The 21,102-nt window shown below is 39.1% G+C and overlaps 1 protein-coding gene across 9 annotated transcripts in view; it reads left to right on the top strand.

The window, feature by feature from the left end:
• WASHC5 (WASH complex subunit 5) overlaps positions 1–19,453 on the top strand; it is a 39,539-nt gene extending 20,086 nt beyond the window's left edge. For all 9 annotated transcript variants that reach the window (XM_065586121.1, XM_005288805.5, XM_065586120.1 and 6 more), the window contains 19 exons: positions 1,366–1,495; positions 2,049–2,161; positions 3,105–3,271; positions 3,947–4,022; positions 5,293–5,403; positions 5,501–5,641; positions 7,347–7,427; positions 8,447–8,548; positions 9,200–9,379; positions 10,128–10,252; positions 10,990–11,152; positions 12,009–12,111; positions 12,196–12,275; positions 14,736–14,839; positions 15,423–15,552; positions 15,764–15,860; positions 16,853–17,006; positions 17,304–17,391; positions 19,053–19,453. In XM_065586121.1, coding sequence (XP_065442193.1) covers positions 1,366–1,495; positions 2,049–2,161; positions 3,105–3,271; positions 3,947–4,022; positions 5,293–5,403; positions 5,501–5,641; positions 7,347–7,427; positions 8,447–8,548; positions 9,200–9,379; positions 10,128–10,252; positions 10,990–11,152; positions 12,009–12,111; positions 12,196–12,275; positions 14,736–14,839; positions 15,423–15,552; positions 15,764–15,860; positions 16,853–17,006; positions 17,304–17,391; positions 19,053–19,109 — 2,202 coding nt within the window. In that variant the 3' untranslated portion in view covers positions 19,110–19,453. The remainder of the gene's footprint in view (positions 1–1,365; positions 1,496–2,048; positions 2,162–3,104; positions 3,272–3,946; positions 4,023–5,292; positions 5,404–5,500; positions 5,642–7,346; positions 7,428–8,446; positions 8,549–9,199; positions 9,380–10,127; positions 10,253–10,989; positions 11,153–12,008; positions 12,112–12,195; positions 12,276–14,735; positions 14,840–15,422; positions 15,553–15,763; positions 15,861–16,852; positions 17,007–17,303; positions 17,392–19,052) is intronic.
• Positions 19,454–21,102: the final 1,649 nt, after the last annotated feature.

Here is a 21,102-nt window from a genome sequence, read left to right as displayed (position 1 = left end):
AAGATAATGTTGCCCTCTTCTTATTTACAAAGTCACCAGAAAGTGAGAACAAGCATTTGCATGGCACTTTTGTAGCCAGCATGGCAAGGTAATTATGTGCCAGATATGCTAAACATTCATATGCCCCTTCATGCTTTAGCCACCATTCCGGGGGACATGCTTCCATACTGATGACACTTGTTAAAAAAATAATGCATTAATTATATTTGTGACTGAACTCCTTGGGAGAGAATTATATGTCCTCTGCTCTGTTTTATGAGCATTCTGTCATATACACCTCTACCTCGATATAATGCTGTCCTCAGGAGCCAAAAAATCTTACCGCGTTATAGGTGAAACCGCGTTATATCGAACTTGCTTTGATTCACCAGAGTGCGCAGCCCCGCCCCCCAGGAGCACTGCTTTACCGCATTATATCCGAATTCGTGTTATATCGGGTCGCGTTATATCGGGGTAAAGGTGTATTTCATGTTATAGCAGTCTCGGATGATGACCCAGCACCTGTTGTTCATTTTAAGAACACTTTCACTGCAGATTTCACAAAACTCAAAGAACAATAGAATTGTTTACAATGTCATCTGAAAATGAGAACAGGCATTCTCGTGGCACTGCTGTAGCCGGCGTAGTAAGATATTTACATGCCATATGCGCTCAAGATTCAGATGTCCCTTCATGCTTCAACCACCATTCCAGGTGAGATTTCTAAAGATAGCTACAGCACTCAACCCAAGGTTTAAGAATCTGAAGTGCCTTCCAAAATCTGAGAGGGACGAGGCGTGGAGCATGCTTTCAGAAGTCTTAAAAGAGTAACGCTGGCACATAAATATCTTGCGACGCCGGCTACAACAGTGCCATTAGAATACCTGTTCTCACTTTCAGGTGACATTGTAAATAAGAAGTGGGCAGCATTATCTCCAGCAAATGTAAACAAACTTGTTTGTCAGAGCAATTGGCTGAACAACAAGTAGGACTGAGTGGACTTGCAGACTCTAAAATTTTACATTGTTTTATTTTTGAATGCAGTTTTTTTGTACATAATTCTACATTTGTAAGGTTCAACTTTCATGATAAAGAGATTGCACTACAGTACTTGCATTAGGTGAATTGAAGAATACTATTTATTTTGTTTCTTTACAGTGAAAATACCTGTAATCAAAAATAAATATAAAGTGAGCACTGTACACTGTATTCTGTGTTGTAATTGAAATCAATATATTTGAAAACACCCAAAAATATTTAAATAAATGGTATTCTATTCTTGTTTAACAGTGTGATTAATCGCTTGCCAGCCCTATATAAAATGGAATGATATTGCAGTTCGCATTAGTGCCAAATTCATAAACTGAAGGTTTCATTTTTCAATAGATGTTCAAGCAGATGCTGTCAGAAAAGCAGGCTAAATGGGAGAGCTATAAAAAGGAAGGGTCTGAAAGGATGACTGAACTTGCTGATGTCTTTTCAGGAGTTAAACCTCTTACAAGAGTGGAGAAAAATGGTAATTTAAATGAAGTGAACAAATGGAATAAGCAAGTTTTGTATTTTGGTGGTGAGGGGAGAGAGAATACTGAAAATAAATGTTTATGGGATATTAATCACAGGAAAAACTTTCCCCTTCGTTGTTGTGAACCCAACACCATCTAACCAGAAACTGAAACAGCCCTGGCTACTTTCACGGTAAAAACATAGCATAAAGCAAAACCTAAACAAGCAGCATCACTGATGGTAAATGTGTGTGGGGGTTTTTTTTTGTTTTTTTTTAATTATTTCAGGTTTTACAATCTACATTGGTAGTGGTGCTGCAGCTTAGAAATTATTTTAAAATATTACGTGAGACTTTTATGTTGACCATACCCCTTTAAAATCACATGTTGAGAGGTTGGGATTTTAAAAGCAACATTTAGAATCTTAGTTTATTTACTATATGTTTTAGGAAAGATTAATATTTTTAGTATTAAAGGCAAGTCATGCATTTTATTAATCAGATCTTCAATTGTGTTTGTGGGGATTGAGTCACTAACTTAAAATTTTCCTTTTTCCTGGTTAAACAGAGAACCTGCAGGCTTGGTTCAGAGAGATCTCCAAGCAAATAATGTCTCTAAACTATGACGACTCCACTGCAGCGGGCAGAAAAACTGTACAACTGATACAGGCATTGGAGGAGGTAAAGACAGGGACTTGGAGCCATAGTGTATAGCATCTTTGGAAAACACATTTGATACACTTATGTTGGCCTTTCAACCAGATGGATCACAACGTGTTTTTCTAACTTAAACCCCTTATACGAATACAGGCCCCAATTCTGTAATCCACTCCATATGATCATAAGAGTTCACCTATAAAGATCTGTTTGCAGGATAAGGGCTATAAAGGAATCAATTTTCCCCCCATTAAGTTCAATAGCCTTTAAGACAAAATGAAACTAATGTTAAACAGAACTTGGTAAGTGCTATACATCAGTTTAGGAAAGGATGTGAAAAGAAAACCCAAATCTATTTGAAACTGCATAGGGAAATTTAGGAGGCAAAAGAGAAATATCCATATTAGAATTTGGCCAGGACACAAGAGCAAACACCTTTACCCATTTTTCCAGGCGGTAAAAGACAGTTCAGCATGGTGTCTCAGAGTACTCCCAAGGTATGTAGGCACTTGGTTAGATTAAATTGCTTCCTTAGGCCTGGACTACACTGGGGTGGGGGGGGGGGATCAATCTAAGATACGTCGACTTCAGCTACACTATTCTCGTAGCTGAAGTTGCGTATCTTAGATCGACTTAGAATCACTTCGCCTCCTCACAGCGCGGGATCAACGGCCGCCGCTCCCCTGTCGACTGCGCTTCTGCCTCTCGCCATAGTGGCGTTCTGGAGTCGATAGCAGAGCGATCGGGGATCGATTCATCACGTCTACAGTAGACGCGATAAATCGATCCCCGATAGATAGTGTAGACGTACCCTTAGTGACATTCCAAAGTAAGAGAGGGTTTTGATGAATGTTGTGTTTATTTTATCAAGAAAAATATTGTAAACTTAGTGAATCTTTTTTGTCAAATCGTCCGAGGAGGAAAGAAAAAAAAAAAAAAGACAAATGGAGACTTTGTTTTAATACAGGTCCAAGAATTTCACCAGCTGGAATCTAATCTGCAAGTTTGTCAGTTTCTTGCTGATACCCGCAAGTTTCTCCATCAGATGATACGAACAATCAACATTAAAGAAGAGGTCTTGATCACCATGCAGATAGTTGGTGATCTTTCTTACGCTTGGCAGTTAATTGACAGGTATGTCACCAGGGTTTGTTTGTTTTAATTCAATCTTGTGTTCCTTTTATTTAATTTTCTCCCATTTATCATTGTTGAAGTAGGACTACTTCCGTTCAAGAGAAATTGTATGCATGTCAGTTCCTAACTTTGCACAAATCTTGCAAATGCTGTTAACTCTTGCAACTTGTTCTAAGTAGCAATGCCTAGGGCCATATTGTGAGATTCTGAGCAGTCAACTCCCATTGCCTTGAATGGGAATTATGGGCCCTTGTTGGGCTTGTTTCTAGGAGAGGGTTATATGATACTACAATTTTGCTATCTATTCTTAACCCAATTATAACAGCTTTGAAGATTAAAATGGACCAAGGTTTAGCCTGTTAAGTGGTTTCCAGGTAACAAGGATCCAGATTTTTTCCTGGGTTGTTTTGACCAAAAACAAATGGACAAACCATTGCCACAAGAGTATAAATGGCACATCGCAGCATTGGGTATTACTGAGTGTCTGACACTCTCTTATCTTGTTGCACCACTTACCTTACATTGACTGAACTGTTGTCCCAAAAGGCATCTCTGTTGGCCAAGTTCATTCGTGGTGTAACTCCACTGACTCCATGTGCAGTTTCTGCATCAGACTGTGGTACAAGAGAGAAATAGTTCAAGATGACGGACCTGATATTTTTACTTTTTTTTCAGCTTCACATCTATCATGCAAGAAAGCATAAGAGCCAGCCCATCAATGGTAACTAAACTCAGAGCTACTTTCCTAAAGGTAAGCATGAATTAAATGAATGGCTCCTACTTTATCATTGAAGGTATGCCAACAATACGATTCCATGTTTAACTCCTCTGTTAATTAGACCTTAGTGTTTATCCATCTACATGACCACTCGTACGTGACCATATGTGTTTAGACGTGAATAGTTCTGATTACCATTACTTTTCATAGATTAATAAAATGACTTAAATGTGTTTTTTTAAATACAGGTTGTACATAATTGTAAATATGGAACACCACCCAGTCATATTAATAATTAATTATTCATATTAATAATACCCAGTACTTTCATCAGTAGATTTGAAAATGAGGTCAGTCTCATTATTCCCATTTTGCAGGTGGGGAAGCTGAGCCCCATAGAAATGAAGTGATTTGTCCTAAGTCACCCAACAGGCCAATGGCACAGCCAGGAATAGAACCCTGCTCTTCTGAGGTCAAGTCTAGCATTCTACCCTCTAAGCCTGGGTTCCCCAATGCTGTGCCCGCGGGCATCATGGCGCCCACCGGGGCATCCATGTGCGGCTGCCGGAAAAGCAGCCGCCGAAATGCCGCCGAGAAGTGGCAACGTCAAGAAACGCTTCCGCTGAATTTCGGCGGCGACGCCTCTTGATGATGATGCTTCACGGCGGCATTTCGGCAGCTGCTTGTCCGGCGGCCACGGTCCTCGGCAGCTAGTCGTCCGGCGCCCGCCCCATGGAAAAGGTTGGGGACCACTGCTCTAAGCCACACTCTTTCCCTAATAATTAGTCCAGTTATCTAATAGCATTAGCTGGAGACATTGGTGTGTTTAGTGAACAAAGATGTGACTCTCTGTGCAGGAACTAGAGGAGGCTGAATGTATGATGGAAGCGATGTTGCTGAGGCACTTAATCTGCCATAAGGCAGATCTGCCATTGGTTTAAAAGGATACATTTTCACTGCAATATTAAGAATGGGAAATGTTTTTGATTGAGGGAAATGAGTACATGGGTCAGGAAGATGAGACCATAAGAAAATAAAATGATTTCTTCTGCTGCCTGTGATCTGCAAACCACCAAAGCAAGAACAAAATGAATGTAGGGTCATCAGCTTCAGAAGTGTTTTTTCTTAAAAGATATTTTAGCAGGAGAAAATGACGGTGGTGTATCATTGCTCTTTAGCAGGAGAATGACAGCTTGAATTCTGGGTTTTAGAGGCTCATGAGGAATTAGAGATTTTTAAATTGTATATTTGGTAACAGAATCTCCAAATGAGGCAGTTAAAGTATTATACATTTTATTTCTAGCTTGCATCTGCTCTTGACTTGCCACTGCTTCGTATTAATCAAGCAAACAGCCCTGACCTTCTCAGTGTATCGCAGTATTACTCTGGCGAGTTGGTTTCCTATGTAAGAAAGGTAGGCGTTTACCGAGATATATTTGTTTCATTCCTGAATTGCTTTTGCTAACACTTAAAAATTATCCACTGAGTCTGTGTTGCTTTCTTCTGTGAAGGTTCTGCAGATCATTCCAGAAAGCATGTTTACCTCCCTTCTCAAAATTATAAAGCTTCAGACTCATGATATTATTGAAGTACCTACTCGTCTCGACAAAGACAAACTACGAGATTATGCTCAGCTTGGGCCACGATATGAGGTGCAGTTGAACTTCAGAATACTGAAAAGTACAATTTATAGTGGCTAAACTTAGCCCCGGTGTAAGTAGATGCAACTCTGTTGAAGTCACCTGTTCCTACTAGAGCTGGACTTGTCCACTGAGTAAGAATTTAAGTTGACTAGTGTTGGAATGAGTGAATCCCAGATTTCCTGGCAACTAACTAGTCATTTTTGTTCTACTGAAAACTCATAATAGAAAGGTTAAAAGTATGGATCTCTGTAGACGAGGGGAATAAATTAAACTGTGGAGGTTTAAAACATCTCAGACACTCAAGTTAATTTTTCCAGACCCAAGGAAGAGCTCCGTGGAGCTCAAAAGCTTATCCCTTCCATAAACAGAAGTTGGTCCAGTAAAAGATATTACCTCACCCACTTTCTCTCAGTTTTCAGTTAATAGAATCACCAGCATGAAAAACCCCATCACTACAGTGCCCTTATTCAAATTCACAACAGAGAGGTTAAGAACTGAATGGGCCATCAAGACTAAGCTACCCTCTGGCCCTCAGATGTGGAGTCAAGATTGAGGCATGTGGACGATGGGACATAGAGAAACTTATATTGCTGTTTGGATTGAAACAGTTCTGTGGATAGAGGACTTAATTCTCCACTGCCGACAGTCTGGCAACTTTCACAAACACTAAAATCACTTTCTTTAAAATATAACTATAAATAAGTACTGTAATATACACTGTGTCCTTCCTGCAGTTTTTACCAAAACTCCCACTGACCTCAGCGGGAGTTCCATGTGCAACATGACAGCATGTGGCCTAAAGTATAAATATCTCACATAGTCATTGCATCTGATTGATGCTCTCAGTCAGAGTCTGCCCTGACATCTGAAATCTGCTTTATTTTCGTCTAACTGATACAAACGCCTGGTGCATTCACGTTAAACTGAAATTCAGATTGACGTACTGGGTTTAGTCATCATCTTTAAACCTTAAGATAGAGGAGGTTTGGGGTTTTTTTTTTTTGTTTTCAAGTAGTAATTCCTCTGCCATCCGGCCTCAAAATGCTCTTCTTCCGCAAAGCCTTCAGTAATGACTTCTTTGCAACCCTGTTGTCTCTACTAGCTTCTAAGCTCTCTCAGGAAAAAGTCTGTCTTACTTGATCATGCAGTGCTAAGCACATGCATACTCTATATATATTAATAGTAGACAAGGACACTAGAAATGTAAAAATTAGACTGTTGACCAAAATCACTAAATTCTATTAAGTCAAGAGGCATGTTGTCTGAATAAGGACTGCTGGATTGGGCCTGTTGCTGGCAACCATCACTACTGTGAAATGACTTTTAAAAACAATTTATTTAAAGCAGTGCCACCATTTGACTCCCAAACAATTATTTCCGTTTTACACAACTTTTGAATTGTGTACCTAGACAGAGCAAGGCACCTTCCTGTCATTTGTGCCTTTTGAAAATCTCCTTCATAGTTATTAAGCCTCTAAGAAACACCTTTGTTTCTTGGTTTGCTCTTAAAAGACCCACCTGAATTTACATGAAAGGAAAAACTATTCCATTTTGAGTAAATCACATCTATTAAAAAGAGCAAAAATGACTTTGCTGTAAAATCGGAAGTTTGCACTTAACAAGAATTGATTTGATTATTTATTGTATTTTGCAGTGATTTGTACCTGAATTATTGTTACATTTTAATGAGTAGTTTCCTTTCCTCTCATTAAAGGTTGCCAAGCTAACCCAAGCTATTTCCATTTTCACCGAAGGTATCCTTATGATGAAAACTACTTTGGTTGGTATCATCAAGGTAATGTCACCGTGGATGTAACTCTTTGAAGGCAATTAACCCTTAACCATAACAGTCTCCAAAATCAGCACTCAAACAAGCTTACAAGCAAAAACAAAGAGAAACAGGAAATAATTTGACAGTAGTTTTCAAACCTGAGTGCCTAAAGTTGGACACCTAAATAAATGGCCTGCTTTTTAGAGGTGCTGAATGCCCACAACTACAATTGAGCACAGACTTGCCAAGGGCTTTAGTATTTGGTGTACTTATTCTACATTTAATGTTACTGTAAAGCTTTTTTAAAGAGCAGTTTCTTCATCTGAATGGGATCCACTCTTCCTACATATAAAAAACATGTCTACTGCTAGCGGTGTCGAGACAGTAGAAACTTCTTACGTGTGCTCTGCTCTGCCACGCCGCATGTATAACACCCCCTTCCCAAGGGTCATCAGAAATGTTTAAAGTTAGGATGTTGAGCACAAATACCTTGACTTAAAGAAGTAACTCTATTAGCTAGAACAGGGGTAGGCAACCTATGGCACGCGAGCTGATTTTCAGTGGCACTCACATTGTCCGGGTCCTGGCCACAGGTCCGGGGGGCTCTGCATTTTAATTTAATTTTAAATGAAGCTTCTTAAACCTTTTAAAAACCTTATTTACTTTACATAGAACAATAGTTTAGTTATATATTATAGACTTATAGAAAGATCTTCTAAAAACGTTAAAATGTGTGACTGGCACGCGAAACCTTAAATCAGAGTGAATAAATGAAGACTCGGCACACCACTTCTGAAAGGTTGCCGAGCCCTGAGCTAGAAGTATTAGAAGTTATTCTCTTGTGGACCAGCCACTAGAGGGGGCTCGTAATACTCTGAAACCTGTCATAATACACAGTTCACCACTGCTTGATAAGTTCACTTGCTGCCACACTTCACACCATTATTTAAAAGTAAGGTGTTTCTTAGATTAAATACTTATATGTATGTTTAGAAATCCTTTTTTCTGACTTTCAGCAAAATCTTGTGTTTCTTTTTACCCAGGTGGATCCAAAGCAGTTGTTAGAGGATGGAATAAGGAAGGAGCTAGTCAAACGAGTAGCTCTGGCTCTTCACAGGGGACTCACCTTTAACCCTAGAGCCAAGGTGCTGTACAAGTAGAGTTGGTTTTGTTACTTTCTTTCTGTATGTGAACTTGACTGGAACTTGCTGTACTGGACCTTTTCAAATAGCTTCTAGCATTTCGTATTATCTTTAAGAAGTTGAATATGAAATTGAAATACAGTTAACTGAAATCACAAATCATGAAGGGAATCAGTACAAGTAGGTATAACTTTTGTAACAAATTTGTTTTAAATTCCTTTCTTCACTTACCTACCAGCCCAGAGTTCTTTGTTTTCCCACAACAGTTGATAATACACCTCAGCCCACATAAAGGGTCTCTCTAAGAAATACAGTTCCCTGCGCTGCTTCAGGTGGTGGTGAAGCACTCAACTGTTCCTGGAACGGGAGATTTAGTAATCTGGACATGACTCTTGGAAGTTGTGAACATTTCCGTTCATACTATGATTATGTTAATAAATTGAATTTTCAACTAACCTTTGATAAGTTTCTTAAAACAGTTCAATTCTGGTGCCCATATGCCCTTTAGATTGGCACAGTATAAAAGCCGAAATAGATCACATTTTGAACTTTTGTTAGGTTGTTTTCCACTGTAACACTTACAAACAAGTCATTATCCATCCCTTTCGTATACTGCCTCTTTGGGGGGGGGTTAATTCATCTCCTTTTCTACAGCCAAGTGAACTGATGCCAAAACTGAAAGACATGGCAGCTACCATGGACGGATTCCATCGATCTTTTGAGTACATCCAGGATTATGTCAACATTTATGGTTTAAAGATTTGGCAGGAAGAAGTGTCCCGCATTATCAACTATAACGTGGAACAGGAGTGCAATAACTTCCTAAGAACAAAGGTACAGTGATGCTGGTTGATCAAGATTGTTACAGTTCATAAATGTCTTTAAATTTGGACGTTCATACCACAGGAGTGAATGTGTAATTAATTATGCATGCTCCATCCAGACAAAATTGAGATTTGATTATCAACTTCATATGCTGGACATGTAAAGGGAAAAAAATTGGTGCTTTTTTTGGCTTGTTCAGAGATCCGGATACCATTGTGCTAAGCACTGTACACACACGAAGCAAAATAATGGTCCCTTCCCCAAAGATCTTATAGTTTAGGACTATATTTTAAAATACAGTCATAAAACAATACAATCAACAATAACCCTTCCTCTCCTCCCTAAACCCGGCCCAAAACAACAAGAAATACTAATTGAAATGTAACAGAAAATGAACCAAACAAGAGCCTAGCCCTTATTTAACCCCCATATCCTGGAAGAATAGATAGACTGCACTGGATATGGCTGCTACCTGATCATCATGACAAAAGCCGGAGAGCTGCCCAGACCTCCACTTGTGAACGTAGCTAGCAAAAGGGCAAATGCATAGTCTGTACAAAAGCAAAAGATACAATCCTCTAGTGTTACTTGTCCTTATTCATGTTAGCCCCATTCTTCCTTACCACTTCTCTTCGATCTCTCTTGTACAGATTCCTGTTCACTGTTGTTTTTCAAGAAAAGCAAAATAATTCTCTGAAGCCAAATTGAAAGGGACCAAGGACAGAGTTGAAAAATTATTCTAAAATGTGTTTTTCAGATTCAAGACTGGCAAAGTATATACCAGTCCACTCATATTCCAATACCCAAATTCACACCTGTGGATGAATCTATAACATTTATTGGTCGGCTTTGCAGAGAAATACTGAGGATTACAGACCCGAAGTGAGTACCATTTGTCTCAAACTGCATTATAATTCATGCACTGCATTATTTGAATCCCCTTTTTGTAATGCTGACATATTTGCTCCCTTGTAACCAGTATAAATTTTCCTTGGTGGTGGTCTCTGCTGTTTAAATATTCAGAACAAAGAACTTTCCCAAATCTATCCTGTACTTTTAAGATTTAGTCCAGGAAAAATCTTTAAAGTGTTAGCAAAAAAAAAATCAGATGACATGGACCCAGGACATGGACCCCACTAACTCAGGGGTTCTCAAACTGGGGGTCGGGACCCCTCGGGGTCGCAAGGTTATTACATGGGGGGTCACGAGCTGTCAGCCTTCACTCCAAACCCCGCTTTGCCTTCTGCATTTATAATGGTGTTAAATATATTTAAAAGCCTTTTTAATTTATAAAGGGGGTTGCACTCAGAGGCTTGCTATGTGAAAGGGGTCACCAGTACTAAAGTTTGAGAACCATTGCACTAACTCCTTATCTATCATTCATCCATACATTTCACAATGATGGAGGATCAGTGTGACACAGGCTTTCACTAGAGACCTTACATGACACGCTTTGGCAAACTAGTATATAGATACCAGCCCCAGGGGATCCATGTAACCCTTATGCACTTCTGTGCCCTCTACTAGTTGGCACCAAGAGGTCCCGGGACACAAGAGCCTCTTAGAAACTCCACCTAGCACTTCTAAAAGAGTTGTTTTGTTTCTGAATTTTCCTTTAGAGTCACCTGTTACATTGACCAAATGAACACATGGTATGATATGAAAACTCATCAGGAAGTAACTAACAGTCGCCTCTTCTCAGAGATCCAAGACACTTTAGGCACTTTTGGTCTGAATGGTCTAGACAGACTGCTCTGTTTCATGATTGTGAAGGAGCTGCAGGTAACTTTTGAGCTTCCATTTTTAAGGAACATTCTGTCTTTCTGCTCAGTAATTTGTTTCAGTGGCTATTTGCCATTTAAAAACAAATATTGTAATGTTTGATCACTCTTGCCAGCCGTTTATAAGAAGAGTTTTTGTGTCAAACACATTTGAATCCAAACAGGTATTCGTCACAAAGATAAAATCCTAGATATCCGATGAAGGAAATGTCAGAGATGTTGCTCTGGTGTAAGTGCTGTTACAGTAGTTTACAGGTTAAATGGGTGATGTGTGGGGAGAAAGTACTAGAGGGGTATAGTTTTGGTGTCCTGGTATAATTTCATGTTGACCTTGCATCAGCCTCCTTTCCTCCCCACCCCCCCACCCCCCAAAAAATTGGATTGGTTGTGCTTAAATGTATATTGTTTTTACTGAAATAAATAAGGATGTGTCAATTCTACATAATCTTTTTCTGACCACATCCATACTTGAAACCAAGTCCTTTTTTTTCCAAATAACTCCAAAGCAGCTTAAATTAATACTATGATCTGGCAAAAAAATTAATGAAACACTTTAATGTATAAGTGAAATGGGTACTTCCTTAAAAGTTAAGTAATGTAAGCAAAAGGTTGGTTCTTCAAGTGTTATTCACTAATGGGAGCAGCAGGTTGGTGTAGTAATACCAGTGAAGTAGAAAGATTAACCATGGAATTCTTTAGCCTTGTGTCCTGGAGAATTTTTCTACTCTACTCTCCCTATAACAACACAATTGCTGTTAGAAAACGTTGATCTCATTGCTATAATGCCTATATTGTGCTACTAAGATAAAGCATATTTTGTGTGTGTGTGTGTGTAATGTCTGCTAATTTGTTTTTAGAATTTCCTCAGTATGTTTCAGAAAAATATACAAAGAGACAGAACTGTACAGGAAACATTAAAATCTCTTATGAATGTGGTCAGCCCTCTCAAAGGAATTGTAGGTAAGTGCCTCAGATGCAGGCTCCTGGAAAGTTAGTTAGTTATAGGATTTCTGAATGTACTTACTCGTCATTTCTTTGTTGCAGCAAATTCTAGCAAAATTTATTCTGCAGCAGTTGCCAAAACTCAGAAAATCTGGGCTGCATATCTTGATGCCATAATGAAGGTACATTTGTTATGTGGGTTTTGTTTGTTTGTTTGTTTTTTACTGCTGAGCACAGTGCATTTCAGGAACTGTGGTATTTGTTACTGGGACATTACCCAAGGTACAATCTGGACTGAAGAACAGCTGTGTCCCCTCAGTTCTCCAACCTGGGGTGCCTTTTACACTGCTTCGCTGTGAGAGCTACTATTCCTGGTCTGCTCACACACAGCCGCCAGTATGTAAGTTACTCCCAGTTATACTCTGAGTGCTATAACCAGCCACTTATGTATTACACTGCAGAGCAACACCAGCAAATTCCCAATCCCAGACTTCCCCCATAATTTTGTATTGCCCGGCTCTCTCCTTGTTACAATACAAGTTCATATAAAGTCCACATTTTCTTAATAAAAATTATATGCACAAATCCTGTTATCCCAAATGGAGTTCCTCAAACACTTCAGTCCCAAACACACTGGTTTAGATAAAACAATAAAACAAGTTTATTAATTACTTAAAAATCTATCTTTTGTGATTACAAGTAATGAGGCATAAAAATCAAAATTGATTTCAAGAAAATAAAAGTAAAACACGGCTAATCCCCAATTTAACAAGGTAAGTGAATTCAAAGCAAAGGGGTCTGTCACCACTGTGGAAGCAGAGAAAGAACTGACAGGAAGGGGATGCAATGCATGACAGTTCGTTATTAGGGTTACAGTTAGCCTAACTCTTACTGGCTGAATTCCTTTCATTCAGGATCCTTCCCCCAGTCCAGTGCTGCTTCCTTTGTTCTTCAAGTGTTGTCGATGCCATGAGTGGAGAGAAAGGGAGGAATCATTTGGGGCATTTGCTCCCCTTTCTTGTAGCTTTTTTCTATTCTTTGAGAATCATCTCCAGCTGAGGTTCAGGAGACAGAAAGTCTGTGTGGACGGAAACCCTCAGCTGTCTTTTTGTCAAGATGTAGATTTTCACCCACATCCTCTTTCCTGCCAAAGAATGGCCACTTAACCAGGCGATGGTCCATTTGATTTTGTTGACACATGGCTGATGCGTTGGCTAACCTTTGTCTTTGGGGAACTGATATGTGGCTGCTCCCTCCAGACTTGGAACAAGTCTTGGTAATACCGTACAGAGGAATCTTATAACTTTACATGCAGTGTTGCCGCACATATTTTACCAGGACAATAATGATCAGCAGATTATGAGTTTTCAAATCATAAAACATACTTGGTACATACTTGTAAAAGTGGTGAACATAGGGGTACAGACTGTCACAGTTGCATATTTTAATCTAATTATCTTAGAAAAGTAGAATCAGCAATCGTTCTGTCTCTTCCAGTGATCCTGTAGTGTATTACACATTAAGCAGGACTGAGCCAAGTCAGTTATGGGATTGGGAGTTCTCTAAGGAAAACCCAAGGTGCTGCCTAAAGTGATGCTGGTGAATCTTTTCTTTGTTAGTATTTCCAAATCACATAGCTGCATTGCTAGAGATGCTGTGTTTCTGAAAAGACAAAACCTATATCTTGGCCGCTTGCGGTCATTAATGATCCCATGGTATTTTCTGCAAGAGGAGGGGTACTCATCTCTGGTGTCTGGGCCAAATACCAACTTGAGCAATAACACTTTCTGGCTTAAAATGACTTCTTCAGCTTCAGGCATAAAACAGGATTTCTCAGAGCTGCTTTCATCACAATGGTGAAGCATTTGACAGTATTCAAGCACTTATACTAGTAGTTTGTTGTAGCTCTATCCAGGGATCTCTTGAGGGCATCCAAAAGCTTTTATTTTTGATCTGCTAAGCTCTAACAAATACCTCTCTTTTCCATGTCTTGCTGACTTATATGTCTGGTGGGTGTTTCATTAGTGTACATTTTACCATAATCAGTGACCCTATGACTCTATTATTAAACACATGTGAGACTCAAACTGCAAAGTGACTTAGAGATCAATGAAGACTGCAGGCAACTAGAGGAGATTAAGTATTTGGGAGAGAGAATAAACAGCACAGATACAAAATCACATGACATAAGCAACTAGTTGCATCCCTCACATCACGGGTCTTTTCATCTTGTCCCCTTAATACTTTCTTTTGTCATATATCCAAGCAGTATACATGGCACAGGCTAAAGAGGGATCAGGATGAAGAGTACAGGAGGGGAGATGTGCTTTGAAACTCTTGCTATATTGAGAAATGGCCCACAGTATGAAAACACTTGAGAATCACTAGTTCAAATTTCTGTCTTAAACTACACTCTCATGCAGCTGCTCTGGCCTATAGAAAGGCTGCTACATTTCACCTAGATGTAGGGTGCAACTTCATTGGTGGGCAGATGCTTGATATATAAAATAGTTTATCAGTTTGTAAAGGAATTAAGTTTCTCTGGATATAAGGCTTTCTATAAATGTAAGTTGCTACTGTTAAACATGTTTTCTCTCTGGTTTTTGAAAAATTAAACGTTGTTTTCACTACTTTCTTTACAGGTTGGTCAGATGCAGATTTTAAGACGGCAAATTACCAATGAATTGAATTACTCCTGCAGGTTCGACTCCAAGCATTTGGCAGCTGCTTTGGAAAATCTCAATAAGTAAGAAGCAGAATGCTTTGATAGCATTCTATGTAGTGGTGATTGCTGTTGTGAATTGAGCCAAATTAAAAAAAAAAAAAATTGGGCAAAGTTTTGACAGTTTCGGATTCAGATAACCCCTTGCAAATTCAGGAACAATTTGACGCAACTAGCTGTTGATTTAAATGCCAATGAAAAGATACAATTTTTGAATATATTCAATATTTGGATATATCTGAAATGCAGGTCAAATTTAGATAAGAGATAAAAACAGTGACATTGTAAAAATGTCACCATATCCTGTGCTTTTTCTCACTTCTACTAATTGTGCAGATCCTGGCTGACGCTAACACTGAAATACATGCCCTTAGTAAAAGGGGCATCTGAAAAACTGAGAGCAGTTTGTTACAAACAATAATCAAAAGAAAAATAATTTCCAGAGATTCTATATCTGCAACTTTTTACTTTGTTAATATGACCTATGTTTTTCAATTGCAGTATGACTTCAGGCTTGCCTGTTATTATTTATTATTATTTATTTTAACTGAACTATCCATTTATAATGAACTATATAAAGTTGATCTCCATCTTTTTATCGCTTTAGAGCAATCTTGGCTGACATTGAAGCCCATTATCAGAATCCGTCATTGCCATACCCTAAAGAAGACAACACACTTTTGTATGAAATCACAGCCTACCTGGAAGCAGCTGGCATTCATAACCCATTGAATAAGGTCTGATACATGCTATTGTGTGATATTAGCCAATACATACATTGAGTCGCAAGCAGACATTTTATTTTTGTCTAATTTGCTATAAATATAGCTAGCAATGTTCTTATATTCTTAAGTTCTGATACAAATAAGCTCTGTGTTATTTTGGTTTCCTCATGTGAAGCTTCTGTTAATAAGCATGTAAACATTGTGTGTTCCTTTTTCTTCCCAGATATATATAACTACGAAACGACTTCCATATTTCCCCACAGTCAACTTCCTATTTCTGATAGCCCAACTGCCAAAACTTCAGTACAACAAAAATCTAGGTATTATATAAATTATTACATAAATACAGTTGGACTCTGGGTAAATGTAGATGTAGTCAAGATATTCAGCTCTAGACTTAAAATGGATGGGCTAGATTTTTTTATTTTTATATATAGCACAAACTAGACCCTCTCTGGCCTCTCTATGTACAACTCCATTTATAACTTACTGTTTAACTGCAATATGTCAGTTATTGTGATGTGACAGAGGACCTCTTTGTAAATACTTAAGTGATAATTGAATGTCCAAGGCCAAACACAATATAGGTAATATGCACAACCAACTGCTTCACCTAACGTGAGTACAGTAATGCAGAAAATGTTTCACTATCCATTAGCTGTGGGGTTCTGCTAATGTGGCAGAGAACTTAGATACTAGAAGAACATCTTAACTAGATTGGGAGGTAAGTTTTGAGATTTCATCTTGACCTTTGTAACTCAGGAAAGCTTTGGAGCTGTGAGCCTGATCCAAACCCCATTTTTGTCAATGGAAAGACTTCAGTTGACTTAACTGGGTTTTGGATTGGGCCCTACAGGATGGGGGGAAGAGTGCAAGAGAAAATAAGGATATGGCTCCTCATTCTTTAGATTTAGGTGGCCATAAGCCCTGTATCTCCCCTTCTCCCAACCCCATTTCTCTAAAAAGCTACACCCCAGTTAGAAACGTACCTCTTTCAGGCTCTTCGTATTGGTTAGTTTAAAACTACCTAACTTGGGATCTAGTTCTTTGGTGTTGTATGACTGTTAACTAGAGTGAAAAGCCATGTCGCCAGCCCCGTATGAGTTACAAGGTGGAGAGGGCCCTTCAGGATTTGGAGTGGCTGGGGTTGGATTTGACAAGGTTGATCTGATGCCCCCAAGCCAGGGGACCAACATATGAAAAGTAAAAACAGGAATAGCATGAAACCTCTTGAGAATAACTCTTGTTTGGCTGTGATTATAAAGGATGTTTTTGTGACCATAGAGGGGAAAATGTGGTGTTTTCCTTTCAGGAATGGTGTGCAAAAAGCCAGCAGATCCAATTGACTGGCCCCCTTTAGTGCTTGGGCTCCTCACTCTGTTGAAACAGTTTCATTCACGATACACTGAACAATTTCTGGCTCTGATTGGTCAATTTATTCGCTCAACAATGGAGCAGTGCACAAGGTATCTCTTTTCACATTTATTTTAATGTCCCCTTTCGTGTAAGACTTTGTTTATTTGAACATTCTTCTTTTTTTTTTTTTTTTTTTTTAAGTCTGTAATTTGATTAGAATATGTTTAATAATATATTTAGGTGTCGTGTCCAAGTGGCTTTTTTTTGTGGTGATATCCCACAGCACACTGACCTACATGAATAAATATTATGTGGGAGGTTGGCATTTTCTAACAAAACTTACCTTAGCTAGTCAAAAAGACAATATCCAGCTGCATGAGTTTCATTTGTGTGTATGTATATTATAGCCAGAAGATACCAGAAATGCCTGCTGATGTAGTGGGTGCCCTTATGTTCCTGGAAGATTATGTTCGTTATACAAAGTTACCAAGAAGGGTAAGTAAGAAAACTTGGATTCAGCATGGTGTTGGAATAGCATTAAAATACACCATATCCTCAACTAATGTAAACTGGCATCAAAACCGAAGGAAGTACATGGGTTTACACCAGCTGGGGATCTGGCCCATTATTTTCAAAGTATTCTACTGTAGTTAAAAGCCCTGGCTGTAGATTTTTCCTGCTTACATTTTCCAACCATTAGTTGTAATGGGAGTCTGGAATTGGGCGGTCAATACAATAGATGCTTTTCCTGTTATTGGGGACTAGCCTTCATGTGCGTTTTCATCTGTTCTTTTTAAAAGGTTACTTAATCCTCAGAGCCCTTTATTAAAAGAGCTAATTTTGGTTTATGCTGATGTTATGAATAGTGGGGGTCATGCCTAGCAGTTTCACCACATCTGTTCACTCAGGACCAGGGCATCTCTGTCAAGACTGACCAGTTAGGCATGTCAAACAAGTGTATCAAGTCCTTATCAGTGCTCAGCATAAGGAACCTGAAAGGACATATAAAAGTGAAAAAAATCTGTCTGCGAATAGGTTACTGTGAATGAAGCCTTTGTCCATACAATCCACAAATTGCTTTATTAGCAACATTGTGTGTCAGTCTGATTGCTTTATACCATTGCTCCCATCTCTGTCACATCATCCCCACCTTGAAGGGTCATTTAGCTATTATTTCAACTTTCTGTGAAATTCGGGACAAGAATTCGCTTTCTGCTCATCCCATCTTCTAGTGATTGCGTTTGTGAGGGATGTGTAACGTTAAAAAAACAAAAACAAAAAAACAAAAAAAACAGTGATGGTCATGGATATTTTGCGCTCTGAAATGAGGACTGATAAATTGGGTTCTAAATCGAGAGCCATGGATTTGGGTTGTTTCTAAATTTGGCAAAACAAATTCTGCAGTAACAAATTTTACCTAAGGCAATGAAGCCTCTTTCTCAGCCTCTTGATACCAATAAACTAAAGTTTGCCATGGAAGGCAGCCATGACAATTTGGGATTATAAAGTTAACTTTGCAGTTTACTATGACTCCAATAATTTATTCATCGCATGATGCACTTCTGCATCTGACTACAAGTTGAGTGTCTAATACCATTTGCTATAAACTGTAACACAAATAACAAATTGAAAAGTGCGGGTAAGTGTCTGGGAAAGGGCATTGCTAAGCAGTGTTCCTGAGTCAAAGATATAGAATATTTTGCTCCAGATTTTCTCTTATGGTTCCAGCCACTTTGCACCGCCTGGCTTGCTTAGCCTGTCCTAGATCTCCCTGATGTTGGGGCATGAGGTTGCAGAGCAGAGTGCGCCAGTGCTCTGCCAATTCTCAACTAGTGTATATGTTCCATAGGGACAACAGACAGTTGGTGTAAGTTCGAGCATCCCAGGGGATGTTCTAACTTAAGCTGGAGCTAGTTACAGCTCCCTGAAACTTTACCCAAACTCATGTGCCAAGCAGATGTCTGTGTAGGACAGAATCTGGGTCTCCGTGTGTGTAGTAGAAACCTAGCTAGTCCACATTGATAACATTGAGCATTTACGTAGTGGGGAAACATACACACCTACATGTAATATCCATGGGCAATGCTATTTGCTGTGTTCATGGCTGAATGTTGCTATGGAATACTTAACAAAGTTTCTGTTCTCTGTTTCTTTAGGTGGTTGAAGCGCATGTGCCTAATTTCATTTTTGATGAATTCAGAACAGTTCTGTAAATGCGGAAATAAGAATGAGCCTTCTTGCAATTACAAAACCAGTGAACTTGGGGAGGGCAGAGGAAGGTAAAAACAGCACTTCAGAACTGTGCGTTTTTTGTGTCTTGGGGAATAACCACAAAGCTCTGGATAAAATGTAACCGTCAGCACTAATCTATGTAACTAACCTTGTTTAAATCATATCATATGCAATTTCTATCACATCCAAGCAGCACACATTTTGTACTGCACATTATAAATGCTGTATGTAATTGTTTATGTACAAAATCATTTAGTTTTATGTTCTAAAGAACTATTTGTGGAAGTTTGACTTTTGTATCACAAATAAAATAATATAGAAAGCAGTGGATTTGGATTATTTCACGGATGACGATTTCCCTACTCAGTACCATCTAGAAGATGAACACACACTGGAAGAGGATTTAGGCCCTGGTCTCTCTCTCTACCTGCACATCAGCTCTGGGAAGACTCAGCTTGCTCCAGAGGGACTTGCTCCAGAACTCGGATGTCCACCTCCCTTGGAGTGCAGACCCAACGATATATTATGAAATTCGCCCCCTCCCTCAATGTGGAGAGAGGTGTGCACACTTCTTGCCCCCCCAGTTAGAAATTACAGAAACTGGGTTCAATAATAAACAAAACAAATTTTATTAACTATAAAAGGTAGATTTTAAGTCGTAAAAGGGGTAACAAACAGAACAAAGCAGATTATTAAGCAAATGAAATCAAACACTCAACCTAAGCTAGTTTCACTAAAGAAATTGGTTACAAAATAGTATTTCTCACCGTAGATATTGTTGCAGGCAATTTGCAAAGTTTCTGGGGGTTAGAGTTCCAGTTATATTCCTTTTCAGACTGGACCCCTGTCTCAGGCTAAACTCCCCCCTTTGCCTTCCCTCTTGCAGTCTCTCTTCTTGGGCAGACAGGCCATGGAGAGGAGAAGTCTGTTTGCCTCCCCCCACCCTTAAATAGCATTTACGTAAGGCGGGAATCCTTTGTTTCCCAGACTTGACCCCCGTTCCCTTACAGTGGAAAGCTACAAGAAGTCCTAGGTAATGTTTTAGTGTTAGGTGACGTGCCTGGCTGCACCTCTGCCAGCAACAGCAGAGACAGGGAACTGCTTGCGGGAAGCCACCAGAGGTGAGCGCCTGAGCCCCTGCTGCACCTCAACCCCCTTCCCCAAACTCCCTCCCAGAGCACACCCCGCAGCCCCTCCCACGCCCCAGCCCCCTGCTGGCCCCGCACCAACCGCACTATAAACCAGACTTTCAGTGCAGATCAGAAATGGCATTTTATAGAACTTGCCGGTTGGTGAAGTGCCAGATAAAAGAGCTTTTACTGTAGCTGTTAAGTACTGTAATAGAAAGACCCCAGTTGATGATAATGTAGGAAATAATTTTAACAAAAAACATAAGACTTCGAAATCAACACTGGATGTGAAAATAATATGTTTATAAAATTTGGATTGTTTCTAGGTGGCCTCATTCTACTTTCATTTATTCCTGGATTATGCTAATACAATATGATTGAAATCAGTGCAGTTAAACTGGTGCAAAACTGCTACAAGTGAGATCAAAATCAGTCCCAAGATATTTAAAATACTTGCCACATTGAACAATTATTTTTAAATGTGTAAAGAACCAGTTGCAGTTATGCAGTTATAGACACACATCAGGGAGCGTATAGATAGAGGGTCTTTGGAACTAGTGTCAGTTCCGTGAATAAGAAGTTTTTTGTTCTTGTTTCAATAAACTTGAGGAATTAGGTTTATATTCATTAGAACTGATTTAACAAAATACTATTTTAAATGCCATGTCAAAAGCTGAGAAATTTGCTTAGTTTATAGTCTACATACACTTCCTCAATAAAATTGTTCATAAAAAGAAAGTCAATAGTTCTCACTCCGGGCTACCTCAGCTATTGCAGTAATTTCCTAAATATAAGGGAAAAACTCTGGTATTCCAGACACCTGTTTGTGGCCACTGCTAACAAG

The sequence above is a fragment of the Chrysemys picta genome, chromosome 2 (genome assembly GCF_011386835.1).
Source record: "Chrysemys picta bellii isolate R12L10 chromosome 2, ASM1138683v2, whole genome shotgun sequence".
NCBI classification, from domain to species: Eukaryota; Metazoa; Chordata; order Testudines; family Emydidae; genus Chrysemys; species Chrysemys picta.
Note: the sequence above shows the minus strand (reverse complement) of the source record. Positions and strands in the feature narration are given on the sequence as shown.